A 19,823-nucleotide genomic window follows, 5' to 3' on the forward strand; every position below is an offset into this window, starting at 1 on the left:
GAAGTGCGTCACTGTCAGTAAAGGATCTCCATCTATGGTGAATCCACACATCTGCTAACTGCCCCCCCAGCATAGGCTTCTCCCATTGCATCACTGCCGTGAGCAATAGCCCTGTGTCTGCTTGCCTGCAGCTGATCTTCCCAGATCTGGTGGAAGGGCTCGTCCTGATGAACATCGACCCCAATGGCAAAGGCTGGATTGACTGGGCAGCCACCAAGGTGAGCAGCGTCCACCTCTCAGACTCCAGCTGGGATGCATTGGGATGAAATCACTTGGAGCGGGCGTAGGCACTGGCAGGGTCTCCTGGGGCACAGGAGAGCCGGGGCTCGACTGTAATGAATATAAAGGGAATTCGTTAATGAGGCCGCTGGGCACAGACAGACCCTGTGGTTCTGTCTGGCTCCCCAGCTTGAAGACTAACCACAGCCCGTGTTGCCTGGTCTCACCACACCGTGTCTTCCTCAGGCATGGCCTTGACTGAGGCCCCTGTGCTCAGGAGAGGAGGGAGCAGGGAAGGAATAACATGGATTGTTGAGTTTAAAATAGTCTCCTGTGGCCAAATCCTGCCTGCAAATCTACCCATGGAGCTGCCCTGGGAGTGTGCAGGGGCTGTGCCAGCTTCCCCTAGGGCAGTGCCCCCCTGGTGGGAGTGTGTGGCGGAGCCCAGCCAGCCCCGACTGGGGGCAGGGAGGGAGCGCCACCCAGTCCCGCTCTGGCCCCAGCCCCAGCCCCAGCTGCAGGTCCGGCCTTGGCCTCAGCCGCCAGCTGGCCCAGGCCCACTCCCAGCCGTAGCTCCCAGCCCCGCTTCTGGCTGCAGACCCTGGCTCCCAGCCCCGATTGCAGGCCAGCTCCTGGATGCAGCCCCTGGCTCCCAGCCCTGACTGCGGCCCTGCTCCTGGCCAATGCCCCAGCTGCAGCACTGACCCCATTCCCAACCATAGCCCCTAGCCTTGACTATGGCCCCGCTTCTGGCTGTGGCCCCCGACCATGGCTCCTGGGAGGGCATGGACCAGGTGGGGGGGGCACAGACCAAAAAGTTTCGGGACCACTGCCCTAGGGGTTAAAGAAGTCAGTATCCCCAAGAAGATCAGCCCTCGGGGTACATGGACCTGGGTAGTCCAGGGTGCAGAAGCTCCAGGTGTGGGTGATCACCTCATAGCAGATAACATCATCTGGCTCTTCCCTGACCCAGCCCTGGGCTACAACAGGCTCCCCAGAGACAGGGGATGGTCTCTGACTCCTCTTCTTTTCTTCTGCTCTAATTGGTCCGAGCCGGAGCAGCTATTGCTCTTCCCCGCTGGCTCAACAGGTTCTGGGCTCTGGCTCCAGTGACACCTGCCTGTCTCCAGTTAACATAGCGAGGAGGGATCCCAGGGCGAAGGTGCAGGGGTGGGAGTGCGTGGTGCCTGGCGTCAGTCAGCGTAACACTTCTGGTGTTCTCTGTCCGCAGCTCTCTGGCCTGACCAGCTCTTTGCCTGACACCGTGTTATCTCACCTGTTCAGCCAGGTAAGGGGGAGAGCACTGGACATGTTCACAGCTGCCCTGCTCAGATCAGACTCTGGTGGAGAAAGAGCCAGTGTACAATCCAGACAGAGAGTCAGCCAGCTACCGGCTGGACTGGATCAGCATCTCGGGCTGCTCTGCTGTCTCCTGGCCATGCTGCTGTGACCTAAGGGGGAAGAACAGCCCAAGAGATGCCTCCCTCTCTGGTCCTGTCTGTAGCTGGGCTATGCCATGGGGAAGGAGAGCTGGCTTGAGATGCAGGCCCCCAAAGAGAGCGCAGTTGTGAGTGCTTTGCCTGCCTGTGCCCAGGATGTATAGGAGGGGCCCATCGACAACTGGATTTGTAGGGCACAATGTGGGGCGTCTCTCCCAGGATGCAGTGCTGGAGGGCCCCACAGCCCATAGGTAATGCATGCTCTGCTCCCCTGGCCAGCACCCCTCTCTGAGACTACAGCCTCTTCAGCACAAACTAGTTACCGGGATGGGTCAGAACCAATCCCTGGGAGCCAGCCCCAACTCTTGGAAAACTGAAGCCAGATCTGACTCCCAGTGTCTCAAGTGGCGTCACCTTTATAGCAGGCTGAACCCCTGTCCTGGACCCAGGCACTGTACGATGTTCAGACTACAGATCCCAGGTCTGCAGCTTCAGTCAGTCTCCTGGTGGCAGCCAGAGGCCAATCTCGGGAGATAATTACTAGCACTCCCCTCCCTCAAATACAGCCCTGCAGGGTGTGAATGCTCTGCGGGCTGAGTGGCTAAGACTTAGTCCCCGCAGGGTGATCCTCGGGGAAACTGGGTCTTTTTCCTCCATTGCACTCAGATCAGTCCACATGTCCCGCTAGCCTGTCCCTCCTCCATACAACACAAGCCGAGCCCTTTCTCCCTGCCGTGGGCCAGCTGATCTCTCGTTTCTCTCGCCCCTCCTGCGCAGGAAGAGCTGGTGAGCAACACGGAGCTAGTTCAGAGCTATCGGCAGCAGATCGGGAGTGTGGTGAACCAATACAACTTGCAGCTGTTCTGGAACATGTACAACAGGTAACTGCTCCCCTCACCTCTCCACAGTGGCACACGTCTCCACCTGGGGCAGACTGTACCATCCGGGAGGGGTTATCTCCGGGGTCATGGGATGAAGAGCACAAGGGAGCTGGCACCTTTGGCCAGATGCAGGTCCTCTGTGGTGCAGTGGAATCTCTTCCAGCTGGCTGGGGGGTCTGGTGCAGCCGCCGTTGGCCTTTCACATGCAGACCCAGCAGAGGGTGGGTACCTCATGGGGTGACCCTATTGTGCATCGTAGCTAATGGCCATTGTTAGCTGGGGCATGGGTTGAGCAGGGTGGCACAGCACCGGTGGGAATGGGAGGGAGATCTCTGCTCCATCTGCCCGGGTGGCAACTTTTGGAGATGACAGGCAGTGGAGCTGCGGATGCCCCTGGTGCAACCAAGAGCCCAAGACCATCAGATGCAGTTCATTGGTCAAGGAGCAGGAGACCCCATGCGGGTAGCCATAGAGCCCTGCTGCTTCCTGGCCTCCTGGGGATGAGGTGCAGGAGGCCACAACCTGAGAGCTGGGGTGGTACGTGTCGTGTTGCCCCCAGTCAGACTCCAGATCAGGATTTGCACCCAGCACCCTCACAGACACAGGCCTTTGGTGAACGGCAGCCAGAGGCATGGGAAATAGCCCCCAGCATGTCTGGCCTTTCTAGCTTGGCCACCACCCACGGGACCATGGCCGGAGTGGGGCTGTTTGCCTGTGAGAGGCAGGTCCTGAGCTGGGCACTGCCGTTGCTTAGGGGCTGTTGGGGTGGGAATCAAATTGCAGCTGGGTCAAGCGTCATCGAAAATCCAGCTTTGAAGGGAACAAATGGCGAATGTGGTGCCTCAGGTCCTGCAGGGAGGCTGTCACTGCACTCGTGTGCTTTGGACAGTGGGGCACACAGATTGGCCGTGCTCCCAGCAGGGGCGAAGTGGGGCATGTGATCCACCCCTGCTCTGGGCAGATGGGGTGGCAGGGGTATGGGCCAACCCCACTCTGGGAAGGGGAGCAATGGGGCACATGGATAGGTCACATTCTGGCAGGGGAGTGGTGTGGTGTGCTGGCTGGCCCCACTCTGGGCAGGGAGGGTAGTTGTGGCACCCAGGTAAGCCATGCTCTGGGCAGGGGGGTGGTGGGAGGCATGATACGTACCAGGCCTGCTTTGGGCTAGGGAGTAGTGGGGGCATGTAGGCTGGCCCCTCTCTGGACTGGAGGCAGTGGGGCACACGGGCCATGCTGCGAGCAGTGGGGCGGTGGGGGCATGTGGGCTGGCCCCTCTTTGGGCCGTGGGACATAAGGGTAGGGTGCAAACAAGGGTGATGTTATGGCTGGAATCTACAATAGACCATCTAACCAGGAAGAAGAGATGGATGAGGTCTTTTTTAAACAACTAACAAAATCATCCAAAGTCCAGGACTTGGTGGTGATGGGGGACTTCAACTCCCCAGACATCTTTTGGGAAAATAACCCAGCAGGGCACAGATTATCCAACATGTTCTAGGAATGCCCTGGAGACCATTTTTTATTTCAGAAGGTGGAGAAAGCCACCGGGGGAGAGGCTGATCTAGATTTGATTTTGACAAATAGGGAGGAACTGGTTAAGAATGTGAAAGTGGAAGACAACTTGGGTGAAAATGATGGTGAAATGGTAGAATGCATGATTCTAAGGAATGGTAGGAGGGAAAACAGCCCAATAAAGACAATGAAGTTCATGAAGGCAGACTTCAGGAAACTCAGGGAATAAGATGGTAAGAGCCATGGGAAGCAAGTCGAAAGTGAAAATCAGTTATTGGCAGTTTTTCAAAGAGACATTATTAAGGGCACAAGAGGAAACTATCCCCCTGCGTAGAAAAGACGGGAACTCTGGCCAGAGACCACCCTGGCCTAACCAGACCTTCAGTGAGCTGAAACTCAAAAAAGAATCCTACAAAAAATGGAAACTATGTCAAATTATGAAGGATGAATATAAACAAATAACAACAAGCATGTAGGGACATAATTAGAAAGGCCAAGGCAGAAAACAAGATTAAACTAGCTGGAGACCTAAAAGGTAACAAGAAAACATTCTACAAATACATTAGAAGCAAGAGGAAGACCAAGAACAGGGTAGGCCCATTACTCAATGAGGAGGGGAGAGGAACAATAACAGAAAATGTGGAAATAATGAAAGTGCTAAATGCCTTTTTTGTTTGTTTTCACCAAAAAGGTTAGTAGCGATTGGATGTCTAACATAGTTAACGCCAGTGAAAGTGAAGTAGAATCTGAGGCTAAAATAGACAAAGAACAAGTTAAAAGTTACTTAGACAAGTTAGATGTCTTCAACTCACCAGGGCCTGATGAAATACATCCCAGAATACTCCAGAAGCTGACTGAGGCGTTATCTGCGTCATTAGCGATTATCTCCGAAAACTCATGGAAGACAGGAGAGATTCCATCAGACTGGAAAAGGGCAAATATAGTGCCCACCTATAAAAAGGGGGAATAAGGACAACCCGAGGAATTACAGACCAGTCAGCTTAACTTCTGTACCCAAAAAGATAATGGGACAAATAACCAAGCAATCAATTTGCAAACATCTAGAAGGTGATAAGTTACAATCAGCATGGATTTCTCAAGAATAAATCATGTCAAACCAACCTAAATGCTGTTTTTGACAGGGTAACAAGCCTTGTGGATGGCCAGGGGAAATGGTAGATGTGGTATATCTTGACTTTAGTAAGGCGTTTGATACTGCATGGTCTTGCATGACCTTCTCTTAATAAACTAGGGAAATATAACCCAGATGCAGCTACTGTAAGATGGATGCAGAACTGGTTGGAAAACCCTTCCCAGAGAGTAGTTATCAGTGGTTCACAGTCAAGTTGGAAGGGCATAACGAGTGGGGTCCCACAGGGATCAGTTCTGGGTCTGGTTCTGTTCATTATCTTCATCAGTGATTTAGATAATGGCATTGAGAGAACACTTAAAAAGTTTGTGGCCGATACCAAGATGGGTGGTTGCAAGTGCTTTGGAGGGTAGGATTAAAATTCAAAACGATCTGGAGAAGCTGGAGAAATGGTCTGAAATAAATAGGATGAAATTTAATAAGGACAAATGCAAAGTCCTCCACTTAAGAAGGAATAATCGGTTGCACACATACAAAATGGGAGATGACTGCCTAGGAAGGAGTATTGCAGAAAGGGATCTGTGGGTCATAGTGGATCACAAGCTAAATGAGTCAACAGTGTAACGCTGTTGCAAAAAAAGCGAACATCGTTCTGGAATGTATTAGTAGGAGTGTTGTAAGCACGACGTGAGGAGTAATTCTTCCGCTCTACTCCTTGCTGATTAGGCCTCAACTGAAGTATTGTGTCCAGTTCTGGGTGCCACATTTCAGAAAGGATGTGGACAAATTGGAGAAAGTCCAAAGAAGAGCAACAAAAATGATTAAAGGTCTAGAAAACATGACCTATGAAGGAAGGTTGAAAGAATTGAGTTTGTTTAGTCTGGAGAAGAGAAGACTGAGAGGGGACATAACAGTTTTCAAGTACATAAAAGGTTGTTACAAGGAGGAGGGAAAAAAATTTCTTGTTAACCTCTGAGGATAGGACAGGAAGCAATGGGCTTAAATTGCAGCAAGGAAGGTTTAGATTGGACATTAGGAAAAATTTCCTAACGGTCAGAGTGGTTTAGCACTGGAATAAATTGCAGAGGGAGTTTGTGGAATCTCCATCACTGGAGTTTTTAAGAACAGGTTAGACAAACACCTGTCAGGGATGGTCTAGTTATTATGTCCTGCCTTGAGTGCAGGGGACTGGACTAGATGTCCTGTTGAGATCCCTTCCAGGCCCATGCTTCTGTGATTCTGTGCTCTGGGCTGGGGAATGGTGGGGTGTGCGATCCAGCCCTGCTTTGGGCAGGGGGGGTGGGCCAAACCGGTCAGGCCCATTCTGGGCAGCGGGTGTCAGGCAAGTGGGTTGGCCCTTCTGCAGGCCTGGGGCCACGTGGGGTACGCATGGTTGCAAGGGCAAGAGGAAGACGGCCAAGTGTCTCGTTAACCCCTCTTACACTGGGTTCGGGGAACTTAGTGCTTGTGCCAAGACTTTGCCGTTGTGATATGTGCTGGGGTTCGGAGACCATCACTCCACATTTCCATGGGTTGGGCTGGATTCTGCTGCCCTCTTGCACCTCCATCCATGACCCTCCCCTGTCTGGACGGAGAGGAGCTGTCAGGCCAGGGAAGCTGCGGCGTGCTTTGTCTATGGGTATTCTGGGAGGTCTGCCATTTTGCTCTGGGGCACTAACCTCTGGCCCCGCTCTCTCCCCCTCAGCCGCAGAGATCTGGACATTAACCGGCCTGGGACTGTCCCCAATGCCAAAACACTTCGGTAAGTCGCACACTGGTCCCAGTGGGGCTGAATTGCAACCGGGTGTTAAAGACCAAGCCCCTGACCACTCTCCTCCTCTTGGTGTTTCCAGCTGCCCAGTCATGCTGGTGGTGGGGGACAACGCTCCTGCCGAAGATGGGGTGGTGAGTAAAGGATTAAACCCCATGCTGCCTGCTTCTCCCTCTGGCAGGATTGGGCATTCCTAGGGCACTGTCGGGTCCTGCCCAGACCCTCGGCATCCTGTGCCACTTTCAGGCTGTTCCAATACACCAGCCTTCACGCTAGGGGGATTTAAACCGGCTCCCCGGACTAAGGCAGGAATCCAGATTCTCTCCCCCCGCTGCACCCCCACTCACTTTTCTCCATTGAGCGGTTTCTCCTGTCCTCACTCCCTGAGAGTCGGTTTCTTCTTGAGCAGGTTGAAAAACAAAATTTGTTGACATTTTGATTTTCTTTTTCCTTTGCTGTACGTTCCTTTCTTCTCCCTCTCTCTCAGCATGTCTCTCTTTCTCTTCTCCCTGCTCTCCTGGGTTTTTACGGAACAAATTCCCATTTTCCACCGGGTTTCTCCCCCAGCACCCCTGCATGCCCCTGTCCCTGCCACTTTCCCCTCTCTGCCCCCTGCTCTCTCCCCATTCTGGGCAGACACAGTAAGTCAGTGCTTCCCTATGGACACTGGGGGGGCCACTTTTTTCTCTCCAAGTCCCAGCCTCTGCCTGCATCCCAGATTCACCCTGAGCCGAGCCCCGCCTGGCATGGAGTGGAGAGTGCATGCTGCAGCCACAGGGTCAAATGAGGAATCCCTCAGCTACTTTCTGGCTCTCTGTGTCTTGCTTTCTTGACCCATAAAGGAGAATTAGCTCTGGGCGCACGGAGAGGGAGGCCTGTCTGGGACAGATTCAGAGGGTGGGGCACCCTTCGATTCATAGATCCCAAGGCCAGAGACCTTTCCCAACCTAATTCTCAGAGCAGATCCTTTAGAAAACCAGCCAATCTTGATTTAAAGTTGCCAGTGCTGGAGACTCCTCCACGACCTCTGGTAAATTGTTCCAGTGGTTAAAAACGCATGCCGTGGAGGTGTGGCAGGCATCCCCGGCACGCTGCTTTCTGACCATCCTAAACCTCGCTCTTCTCCTTGACAGGTGGAGTGTAACTCCAAGCTGGATCCAGTCACCACCACATTCTTGAAGGTAAGCTGGATCTGCCAGCCACCTCCCACTGCCCGGGGGGCTGGCCGCCAGTCAGGGCTGAGAGTGGTGCAGACTTCTCCCTCGGAGTTCTGCCAGCACCTCTTGGCCCCCCGCTATTCCTCTCCCGAATCCCCCCCCAGCTCTGCCAATGCCCCTTAATCCTGCCCTGGAGTCCTCCCGCTACACCAGCCCTGGCTCCCCCCGGCTCTGCCAATGCCACTTAATCCTGCCCTGGAGTCCTCCTGCTACACCAGCCCTGGCCCCCCACCAGCTCTGTTCAAACCCCTTAGTCCTGCCATGCAGTCCCCTGCTACACCAGCCCTGGCGCCCCCCATCTCTGCCCACACCCCTCGATCCTGCGTTGCAGCTCTGCACTTCTCCCACCCCCCACCGTTATGCCAAACCTTTCCTGCACGCTCCTCCCCCAACAGCTCTGCCAGCTTAGACTCGGGTAGTAGGAATTGCTAGCTGTCCCTCCATGGGCAGGGCTGGCCTCTCCCAGGAGTGGCCTGCAATAAATGGCCCGCGCCAAGTCCCTGCGGTCTGTCCCCCGCACACAGGTGACCAGAGGCATTCTAGCAGGGAAAGAGCTCTTTGGGCACCCCCACCACTCCTGAGCGCCCATGTCCACCTTGCTGGGTTCCCCCTGTGCAGCCAGCTGGGCTGAGGTGCAGGCAGGTTGGAAGAGGGTCCCTGCAGGCTGCCCCAGCAGCCACCGAAATGTCCATGCAGCAGGTGGGCTGGACTCTGAACCCGGGAGCTGGACTCTGAGCCAGGGCATCGGCGGAGTTGTTCCCAGGGCCCTGCACTAACAGAGTTCTGTTTTTCCCCTCCAGATGGCTGACTCTGGGGGGCTCCCACAAGTCACACAAGTGAGTCCTCCAGCCCCCCACCTCCCTTCTTTCTCCTCCCTTCCCCCACCCTGGTCCTCAGCTCCATGCCACCCTGGCTCTATTCCGCTCCTGGAGCAGCAGGCAGAGGTGTGTCTGTGTGTGGCTGGAGGGGGCGGTGGGATCCCTGCCCAAGGGGCTCCGTAAGCTGTCCCCGCTGCTCTGGCCAGGCCCAGCGGAGGTCCCCACTCTGCTCTGCTCCCATGGAGGCTTGGGGTGGCCCCTGGCCCTGTCTAATAGTGGGGGAGGGGCATGTGCAGAGTCCACCTGGCTGCTTTGCTACAGTCAGACCAGCCCTGGGGGTGGGGGCATCACTGCTGCCCAGGAGAGGGGGAAATCCACCTCCAGCCTCCTCATGGCCGGGAAGGGGCTGCCGGGGATGGGGTCTCTTGGCCTCCTGGGTTTGGTGAGGGAGGGCTGCAGTCTGTGTCCCAGCAGCCCCTCCTTACTGAGCGAGCCAGCAGCAGCCAGCATCTCCTCCTGCCCCTTCAGCCTTGTTTTTCCTCTCTTCCCCTCCAACAGCCTGGAAAACTGACCGAAGCCTTTAAGTACTTCCTGCAAGGGATGGGTTACAGTAAGTGCAAGTGCCAGGTGTGTGTGTGTGGATATGGCTGGGGGGACAGGTGTGCGTAGGGTGGTGGGAATGTGCCCTACACCTGCGGGGGGGGGTAAATGTTTGTGCATGCAGGTGTGTAGGTAAGCGTGTGTCCATGCCGGTGCGTGTAGTTGTCTTTCTCACTGTACTGTGTGTGTGTAAGGGCACAGGTTGGGTGGATGGGCACATGCCTACAGGGGCATGGTGGGGGGTACCCATCTCTGCAGCTCTGTGTGTGTGTGTGTGTGTGTGTGTGTGTGTGTGTGTGTGTCACTCATCCTGGCACGGCGCAGTGCCCGGAGCCCCCGGCATGCCAGCACTCTGCCCCATGGCACAGTGTGTATGTAAGGGCACAGGTTGGGTGGATGGGCATATGCCTACAGGGGCATGGGGGGGTACTCATCTCTGTGACTCAGCCTGGCACAGTGCAGTGCCTGGAGCCCCCGGCATGCCAGCGCTCTGCCCCCATGGCACTGTGCTGACAGCACAGTTGTTCAATTAAGTTGACCCCTGCCTTGGCTGTGTAGAGTCACTGCCCGTGGTGTGAGCATGTGCCCTGGGCTGGAAGCCCCTGCCAGGCTCCTGGGCCGAGGGAACCCAGGAGGGGGAGAACTGAGTTGGTTTTCAGCACTCAGGAGGTGCGTGTGAAAACCACAGATCAGTGAGACAACCTGGCTGCCTCCCCACGGGCTCTCTGGGCACCATGCTCAGTCCCTGCTCTTTGCAGATTAATTAGTGCAGCTCTGCTCTGCAGGGACAGAGGGGGCAGGTTGCCCCTTGGAGGGAGGCAGGCAGAGAGCCCTTGGCCCTTAAAAAGCCAGTCCCAGCCCAAGGTGCCTGGTCTCCCTGGGTGCTGAGCACCCACAGACTGGTGGGAGCTGCGGGCACCTCAGGATCAGGCCCCACAGCAAAGGGCATCAGAACTTCCTTGCAAAGCAGTGCACATAGTGTGGAAATGTGGGGAGGGGGCCTGCCCAGCAGCCCCCTTGCCATCAACACTGCTGCCACCTTTGAGCAGGACAAAGGGGCCTGTACACAGGGGAAGAGCAGGACCCGGCCTGGCACTGGGGGGTGTCAGAGCCAGCTGTGATTCCACAGTGGGGGAATGGAGGGGGATGGGACTGAGCTGAGATTCCCCTGACCCCTTTGATCTCTCAGGCCTTGGCTGCTCTGGGGTCTCCAGGGGGTGGCCAGGAACCAGCATCGCTTCATTAGACCCGTGTGGTCCCTTCGATGGTTCTGTGAGACGGGCAGAGAGGTGGGGGCGAGCGTTGTCCGGTCAGATTGCAACTTGCCTTGCCTTGTACAGATCACTGGGCTAGCCCCCAGGAGAGAGCGAGTGTGTGTGAGTATAGCTAGGGGGTGTAGTTGGGGGAGTGTATAGACGGGGGATAGGTGTGTTTGTGGGGAGGTATAGACAGGGTGTGTGTGTGTCTGTGTAGACTGTGGGTGTGCGGGGGGGTGGAGATGGGGTGGGGGTTGGAGACAGAGGTGTGGGTGTGTAGATGGGGTGTGTGGAGACTGCGTGTCTGTGTGTGAGAGAGAGAGAGAGAGGATAGAGACAGGGTGGCTGGGTGGGTGCGTAGAGACAGGGTCTGTGTGTGTAGATGGGGTGTGTCTGAGTGTGTAGACAGGGGTGTGTGTAGATGGGGTGTGGGGGGGCGTATAGATGGGGGGGGTGTAATCCTTTCTGCCATCTGTCTCTCTCCCTCCCGCTCTCTCCGTTTTGTGGTTGCCGTCCCAGTTTGGTTTTTGGGGCAGATCGAATGCTGACGCTCTCTTTCTCTCCCAACGTCTCTTGTCTCCCCGCCCCCTCCCACCCCCCTTGCTCTCTGTCTCTCCCTTAGTTGCGTACTTGAAGGATCGGAGGCTGAGTGGAGGAGCAGGTACCCCCGTCACTGCTGCTCACCCTCCTCCCCATCCGCTGCATGCGCCCCCGTCCCCCAACTCCATATGCATTGCTGCGGGGGTGGGGGGCTGTGTTTCAGTGCCCACCCCCAGCCGCCCTCCAGTCTCGCCCTCTCCAGGAGAGGAGCGGTGGCAGAAAGAGGCTTCCCAGAGTGAAAAAGTCTCTGGCAAGTGAAAGAGGCCGAGTCAGAGATGGGGACAGGACTAGGCTTTGGGTGCAGGAGAGGGGGGGGAATAGCTGTTTGGGGCAGGCAGGGTGGGGAGCACCCTCCCTGCTTGGAATCCGACCCATTGGGATCTCTACCCACAGCTGGGAACAGGCTTTAAGGGGCATTTGTTTGTGGCAGCATCCTCCACTCCTGCTGCTGGACGCCATTGAGTGGCTGGCACTGCGGTGCCACCTTGTGCCGCTGGGTGTTCGCCAGGGCTAGTGGCCAGCTGTGGATTGTGCTTGTGTGTGTTGGTGGTGAGGATGGGAGTGTGGCTGGGACAGCTCAGGGCTGCTACATGTTTCCCCTGCTGGGTACAAGCTGCTCTGCTCTGTGGCCCCCACCTAGGTTGGAGAAGCAGCCTGGCAGGTGGGCTGGCTCTAGGGTCCCATGGCTGCTGCCCCTCACTTCCGAGAGCCCCTTGCTTGCCTACCCGGCACCCGCCCTGAGCTGCTTGGAAAGGCTGGAGAGGTGCTAGTGGGGAGGGGAGGGGATGATTCCTGTGGCCTGGAACCATTTCTGTCCCTCTTCTCCATCCCCGCCTAGGGAGGCAGGAGAAGGCTGCTTAACCTGGGACCCCAAACAAGGGAGGAGACCCCTTGGCTGCTGTAAAGGCCGGGACTGGAGCAGCGAATCACCAAACCATAACTAGTTCTCGGATGATCTCCTCTCCCGGCTCTGCTGCACTGAATTGGGTCTTTTGCCTCCTGGTTCCTCTGGCGCCCAGGACACCGGCTCAGCTGCTGCAGGGAGTCCTGGAGAACATGCCTCCTAATCAGGGAAAATTTAGGCATGTCCTGTCCTGGTAAAGTGCATTCAGAGCCCACCTGATGGTGCGCTGGGGACTGCGGCAACATCGCCGTGAGAATAATTAGCTGCTCTTCTTGGCCGCACGTGTAGGGTCTTTCCAAACCTGATGCAGATGGGAATCCCAGCATCACAGCATAAGAGTGCTGGTCAGATGTTGGGGGAGTGGTGGGCTTACAGCTTCCCCCGTGGGGTTGTGACTCTGAAATCCAGCAGTGGGCTAGTGCATGAGAGCCCAAGAGAGACCAGCCTGCTTTCGTGGCCCCCGGGTGTAGACAAACAGCACAAGTGGACTAATATGGCTTTCATCCCACTTTGGCTCTTACTGCCACATCCATTGGGAATAAGCCGCATTCACAAAATGTAGCTGGACTAGTTCATTGCTGCGGGAGTGTCTCCTTCCTGACCTCTGCTCTGGCGGGGAGTTCTAGTAGCAGTGGTGTGTCCCAGTCTCACAGGATGTGGATGGGAAGGATCCCATTCCCCATGTCCATTTAGCATAGAACGGTCTCCCCTATTATACCCTCTCCGTAGGGAGCAGCTCCAAGGCAGTGTTCCCCTCCCCCAGTGCCAGGCAGAACCCCCAGGGTCCCCATTGTGGATAATACGCCCTATAAGGCAATATTGCCCCGCACAGTGATTGAAAAGCTGTGTGGAACAGTGCAGGAGGCTGAGACCTCATTGCTTTAGCCCATGTATTTAAGGCACAAGACACGTCACCACCCCTTGTGCGTTACACTAGGAGGGGTATGTTTCACAGATCATTGTGAGTGCATGGTGGCATGCCGGCATTCTTGTGTGTGCGGATTTTCACGGCCATATCAGATGCTCTGTGTGCACAGACCAGCTAGCATACCAGTTGGGTGTTAAGGCCCAGATCCTCAAAGTCTTTAGAACACCTGACCGCCCGAAGGGGCAAAATATCACACGTTAAAACCTCCGCCTGCAAACTCCCACCGGGAATTGTTGGAGGCAGGGGAGCAGCCCTTCAGCAGAATAGTCTGTTCCCACACAGCCTAGAGTGCACCTCTCCAAAGGTATCTGGGCTTAGCAGCAGGAGTCTCCCCACTCCATCCCAGTGACAGATGGATTAATGGACCCCTGCTGCCCTCCATCATAGGCTGGTAGCAGCTCATCTCTTGTAACACCGCATGCTTCAGGCTTGAGCAGTTGGAAGCTGGCATCTCAGTATGCAGAGGCTGAGAGAATGGCGCTTTGTCAACGGGCTGGAGAGCCCGTGACGTCACCAGTGTTGGCTTTGCTTGTGTGTCGTGTCTGCCTGAGTCCTCCTTGCCGGCCCTGGGTGAAATCCCTAACCATCTTTTTCTCCCTCCTCCCAGTGCCCTCAGCCAGCATGACCCGCCTGGCCCGCTCCCGCACTGCCTCCCTCACCAGCGCCAGCTCGGTGGATGGCAGCCGCCCTCGGGCCTGCACCCACTCGGAAAGCAGCGAGGCCATGGGGCAGATCAACCACACCATGGAGGTTTCGTGCTGAGGTTTTTGGTCCCTCCACCGTCTCCTCCTCCTCCACTGGAGACATTTAGCATCGTTCTGCATCGAGTCACCATCCAAACGGCCCATCCTATGCGGCTTCCAACAGTTACCATGTTGGGGTTTCGTTTTCTTTCTCGTTGGGGTTTTTTTTCCTTTTAATATTACATAAAAAAGGGGAGCGGGAAAGCACCATTGTAAGACTGACGGTTCAATCCACCTCTAGCTATAGCTGCAACTTTGAATTAGTGACATTATCCTGTTGTCAGTCAAGCAGTAACAGATCTCTCCACTGGTCAGGTCCGTAGGTTTCTTCCGTGCAGTTGGTTGGGAGAGTCTCCTGAGACAAGCCCTTGGCAGAGGCAATGGGTGTTGGCTCCGACCAGCCACTTAGGTAGCTTGTTAGCCAAAGGCTTGGTTTCCTAAGGTCACCAGTGGGAAGTGTCAGCGAATTGGCCAACGGCAGGAAAACTCAAGCAAGCACGTAATGCTGCACGTGTCCATAGTCACCGAAAGGTTCATCACAATTCTTTCACATGAGGTGGGGTATTCATAACCATCTGGGTTTGTTTGTTTAAATAAACTGCTGGGAGTTAAATGTAGCATGGCCCCCCTTCCAGTGATCACCACCGTCCTTTTTTTCTCCGATTGACCTGCCCCTGGGAGAATTGAACCTACGACCCCAAGAGCTAAAAGCATGAGTCCCTACTACTTGAGCTAAAAAGACCACCTCAGTTAGCCACAGTACACTCCTGAACTGCTATAAATGGTTCGGCCCCTAAAGGGGGGACAAAGACCCACACAGGGTTTACACGGGTTAAACACTCCCTGTTGTTGAGTGTCACTGGGTAGCGGTACCCAGGGTGGGGTCCATGCATCCTTGGGATAACGTGGGACATGGGGAGGAAGAAACAAAAAAGGGCTTGAGAAATCTTGGTTTTAAAATGTTGCTGCCCACTGGGATTTAATCCTGGTCATGCTGAACCCTAGGCATTTGCTTAGCCATGGAAAGAGCAAATACGAAAGGGAGCTGCTCTGCAGAATGGCTCCCTGGGCCCTTCCTTCCTAGCCCTCTGGCCTGTCCATCCAAAACAGGAAGTAGAATTGTTTTAAGGCAGGAAGTGACGCATCATGAGGACTGGTCATTAGCCTCTCCCCTACAAGTCAACACCACCCAAATGCCACAGGGGTGAGATCTGTAAAAACATATAATAAAAATAACAATGCCCCAAGAAATACCTACACTAAATGAGACCTAGTGATCTCTGTCCTTTCTGGTTCCAATAAAGCGCGAAAGTCACAGGATCTTAAATTTGCCCCGGATGCATTTAGAAACAATAGTCACGCATGAGCCAGTTCTATAAACTAAGCTCCCAGGTGCTCCATGGCAGTACGGAGCCCTGGGGTTCCTGTGCGTGTGTTTGTGATTTGTGCACACACACGTCCGCTTGACAATTATTTTTTGCAAGAAGGACAATCAACGACAGTAACCAAAACCAGACTAAACTCCTCAGCAGTCTCTGCGCCTCCCCCTCCCTCCCACACCGATCCAAGATTCACAAGGGAAAAGCTCCTTCCTGGCTCATGGCAGTGCTGCCAGGAGCAGGATGTTGGGGTTAGAGGATGGAGGAAACTTATGCAGCAGCAGGTGGTGGCAATTTCCGTGACCGGGCTGCTGGCTGTGCAGGTGTCTTTCTCCCTCCCTTAATAAGAGGCCTGTTTCTGCTCTCCAGAAAGGTTGTTGGAAGCAAACGCTCCAGGAACGTATAAGGAGGGTCCAAAGGCTCATGGGGCAGCTGCTATTGTTCTGTTGCTGTTTTGTGCTCTGTTGGTGGACGACTATAGTATTTACAGGCCACGTGCTGAGGATAGCCTGCCCAAGGGACAAAAGCAGTGCTTAATTTGTGCCAGAGCTCGCCAGGGCTGATCCCCAGCACTTCCAGGCTTGGCAGTTCAGAGCCTTGGCACTTCTGGGCTTGCCGCATCCGATATGAAAGTAAAAACCATTGCTTGAGCACTGGTACCTCTTTCATCACAAATTAAGCACTGAACAAAAGCATCTTCCAGGTTGTTTGTACAGCACCTACCACAACTGGGCTAAGTTCTAGCGAACAGGTGATGCATCTTTGCGTGATTGGGATGTGACTTCATTGGGTGTTGTGTGCATACCACAAGCAGGCGGCAGGGACTCCAGAAATGTCTCTCTCCCTCTGACTGTGTGTCCAGTACTAGCTGAATTAAGTCAGTAATTTGTCCCAGCCTATTCTGTTTACTGTTAGTCTATGTGAATGGGGCTTTGAACTTTGCATCCTGTGCCCACTGCTAGGCAGGTGTGAGGCCTTGTTTCTTGGCTTTGTGCCAGTGTTGCTGTGGTTGGCACAGTGGAATCAGGGCAAGTGGGTACCACCTTTCATGGGGATATTCTAGTCTGTGCCAGTCAGTTTTGCTCCCCAGATTCTGGTAGGAATCCCATTGGAAACCCCCAGAGCCAACACCTCTCCCCCCATGCCCCATTCTCATTGTGTCAAACACATTTGTCACTTGGTGTACCATGCTGAGCGTCTGTCTAGGGCTTGGTTCTTCCTCAGTGTTGTGGCTCGATTCATTCTGAGTTGGTGAGGTTCCTACGTGTCTGTGATCCATCCTGAGGATCAGGGGCTGAGTGTGGTTTGGGTCTGGTGTTTCGTGCACAGGATGAGAATTTGTATTGTAACAAATCCATGTCTCTGTGCTGCATGGCTGCTCAGAATGTCATGGTGACAGTGGGGAACTGAACACGGATCCTCTTGTTCCAAAAGCCCAGCCCTACCCACTTGAGCTAAAGAAGAATCTCTGTGAGCTGTTAGCAGTACAGGGCCCATGACATGCAGCTGAGCATTTCTGATTCCATCTGGTAAATGGCTTGTTAGCCAGTTTGTTCCAGGGTTTACTAGTTGGTGTGTTGGGAGTGGAAATTTCCCTAGTCTCACCTGTCAATGGGATTCCCTTGGTTGTCAGTGCCTTGTATGCAGAGGGTGAGGAGTGCTTGGGAGGGCATATGGGGTAAGGGGAACTATGTTATCATGTACTTTGTATGTAAGGGCTTCCTAAACTTCATGTTAGCTCCGCAGGGTCACCCGGCTCTGGGGCTCTGCCAGCAAAACCCCATCACAGGATCAGCTGGAGATAGCCAGCATGCAATTCCTCTGCATGGTGATAGAACTGTTCCTTTTTCACCAGTCCTGGGGGGCAGGGAGAGAAACAAGAGCTGACCTTACATGTTCCCAGGATTAGCCACCATCTCCTTCTACCATGTCCCAGGCAAAAGTGAGTCGCCAAGGGAGGCCACAAACCAGTGGGCACAGGTTTGTGCCATGCCCGCATGGGAGTGCCATATTTTCTCTGTTAGGATGAGAACCCTCCCCTTCCTGTTGTATTGCCCCTGGGCCGGGGGGTGGGGGGGAAATGGACCATAAGATGAAGTCAAAGGGACTACCGAAGTCCATGAGGAACACAATCAGTAGCATTCTGTACCATTTCAGCCAGTGAATGCCAGCTTACTGCACTGGGGGGCTGCAGAGCCAGTTAATAAGGTACTGAGCATTCACCATCTCAGATGCTGGATCTCCAGTCCCTTTGATCCACCCAACTTCTATTCTGGTCCTTTGTGACCACACAGCCCCTACAGGGTGCCTCAGCTGCCTGGCTTGCCAGTCTAGGTGCTGGAGGAACAGATCCAAAGCTGATCATAGTAGTAGCAAGAAGAAATTCTATTAGAGATATAAAGAGAGACAGCATTAAACATCCCGTGGTGTTCCAGACAGTGTCTCTTTCACGCATATGCTATCTAGGAGAGTGTGTGTCACTGACCTCTGCTTACTGTATGGATAAATACAGAACACATACGCCACACACACGCATACTGAATTTAAATGGTATGACATCACCACAAGCATTCTAGAAACTCTCTGTTGTGTATTAGTTTGTCCCAGACTCTGTTTTTCCGTGTGCTTCCTTCTGAACATTAAATGTGAATGTTTGAAAGCTAGTAGAAATTCTTTTTACTGTAGATACTGCTGCAATTTTTCTTGTTTTTTTTAGTGTGTCCTTTCAGATAATATATATATAAATACCTATACATAATATATATATTGGATTTTTTCCCCTATTTCTTTTGTTCTTGTAGCAACTGGTAACAAATGTGTGGTTTTAACATTTAAGGTGTTCTGGCTGTAATTTTGTTCTGGGTTTGTTTTTGAGTTTTTTCTTTTTTCCTGGTTAAGGTGGAATTTAATGAATTTCAGACTTCTGTATGAGGTGAATCCTCACATTTGTGTGCATTAAGATGGTTGATGCTCAGAAAGTTGCATCGATGCCATGGTATTTACAGACGACTACAAAAATGTAAAATGGAACAAAAAATAGTTGATGTAGAAAGGATTACTGTGTCGAAAACTAATAAAGACATTAAGAAGAACATAGCAGACTCTCCTGCTTTTGTATCTATCAATATTATGTGTATCTTTGTGTGTGTGTGGGGGGGGGGGTACTAACCTTCCCCCAGTGACCAAAATGTGATGGGGGGGTGATTACTAGAGGGCAGGTAAACAACTCTGGAGAAGTATCTAGACTGGTCAGACTGGGTTCAAGAGGCCCAAGAGACAAAAAAAGAAAGAGCTTGTGGCACTTCTCTAACATACGGCTTAATCCTGGTTCCACGGAAATCAATGGCACTGAATTCTCAGCAGCAGAATCCGGCCCTTCACAAGCATGTTGGGTTGGGAAGCGGAAGGGGGAAAAATGCATCATGTTCCTGTGCATCTCCAAAACCAAACTGGCAATGAGTTTGGCTAAGAGCTTTTCAGAGCAAACCGCAAACCTTGTTCTCTTCTGTCTGCCCTGGGGGGATCCCTTCAGAGAGCTTTGGGGAGTGGTCTAATCATCAACTTCCCTCTAAAAGGGCTTGATCAGAATAAGGCTTGTATTTTAGCAACATGTATGCTATAAAAGGGGGGGGCATGTTGTAAGGGATTGAATGAGATTGGGAACCTTGATCTCAGTAGCCTTATTGTACTGTATCCTTTTGTGATGGGGTTTGTGGATCTTCCAGCTCCCGCATCAGATTGAAAGGCCAGGGCAGAGACCGGTAGGACAGTTCTCAGGTATGTATATTCCTTACAAATGGCCCAGGAGCTACTTCCTCCTACTGTCATAGAAGACTGAGTTCGTGTCTGATTTTCGGCCTTCTGTAGTAGGTCCTCCACCTGACACCTCCCAAGGAATGTAGAGGAAGGATGAGCCAGTGGTTAGGGTGCCACACTAGGATTTTGCAGTTCTCTCCTCCACAGGCTTCCTCAAAACCCCTGCTCAGCTCCCATCTAACCCTGCAGGTGCCTACATTTCTGCCAGTGGGCATGCGCAAAGCCACCTAACTCCTGCCACTGCTGAATTGCTCTGGTAGGATTCACAAACTAGGCATTCCCCTGCCTATTTCACCTGCAGGCCCGACCCTGTAGGCATTCTCAGAGGCTCCCTTTAAATCCATTAACGACACCAACATCCCAACCCCCTTCCTTTGGCTAAATGTTTGAAGCTAAGCCAGCCACCAATAGCACCCACTGAGCTACAAATCAGTGTGTCTGACAACGCTTCCTAAAAGGGAAAACCAATGGCATGGGCACAAGGTTTACAGTGTCAGTGTTGAAGTGACTACAGCGTGGGGCCACCACCCCAGGAAGGCCGTGGGGCTGCTCTCATAACCACCCCCTCTGAGAACCGATTTAGCTCACTTCACCAGTGGGAATGGCACCTTCTTACTGCAAAGAGCAGCAGCACCGGGTTTGAATTTTAA

The 19,823-nt window shown here is 53.6% G+C and overlaps 1 protein-coding gene across 8 annotated transcripts in view; it reads left to right on the top strand.

The window, feature by feature from the left end:
- The window catches only part of NDRG4 (NDRG family member 4), an 87,015-nt gene extending 68,566 nt beyond the window's left edge, over window positions 1-18,449 (top strand). For 4 of the 8 annotated variants that reach the window (XM_038368275.2, XM_038368273.2, XM_038368284.2 and 1 more), the window contains 10 exons: window positions 132-218; window positions 1,451-1,507; window positions 2,436-2,539; window positions 6,847-6,903; window positions 6,995-7,046; window positions 8,046-8,093; window positions 8,930-8,965; window positions 9,506-9,557; window positions 11,426-11,464; window positions 13,843-18,449. In XM_038368275.2, coding sequence (XP_038224203.1) covers window positions 132-218; window positions 1,451-1,507; window positions 2,436-2,539; window positions 6,847-6,903; window positions 6,995-7,046; window positions 8,046-8,093; window positions 8,930-8,965; window positions 9,506-9,557; window positions 11,426-11,464; window positions 13,843-13,997 — 687 coding nt within the window. In that variant the 3' untranslated portion in view covers window positions 13,998-18,449. Of the gene's footprint in view, window positions 1-131; window positions 219-1,450; window positions 1,508-2,435; window positions 2,540-6,846; window positions 6,904-6,994; window positions 7,047-8,045; window positions 8,094-8,929; window positions 8,966-9,505; window positions 9,575-11,425; window positions 11,465-13,842 lie in introns of all 8 variants that reach the window. The other 4 variants (XM_038368274.2, XM_038368286.2, XM_038368285.2 and 1 more) reach the window with 2 other exon arrangements.
- Window positions 18,450-19,823: the final 1,374 nt, after the last annotated feature.

Source organism: Dermochelys coriacea, chromosome 12 (genome assembly GCF_009764565.3).
Source record: "Dermochelys coriacea isolate rDerCor1 chromosome 12, rDerCor1.pri.v4, whole genome shotgun sequence".
NCBI lineage: Eukaryota > Metazoa > Chordata > Testudines > Dermochelyidae > Dermochelys > Dermochelys coriacea.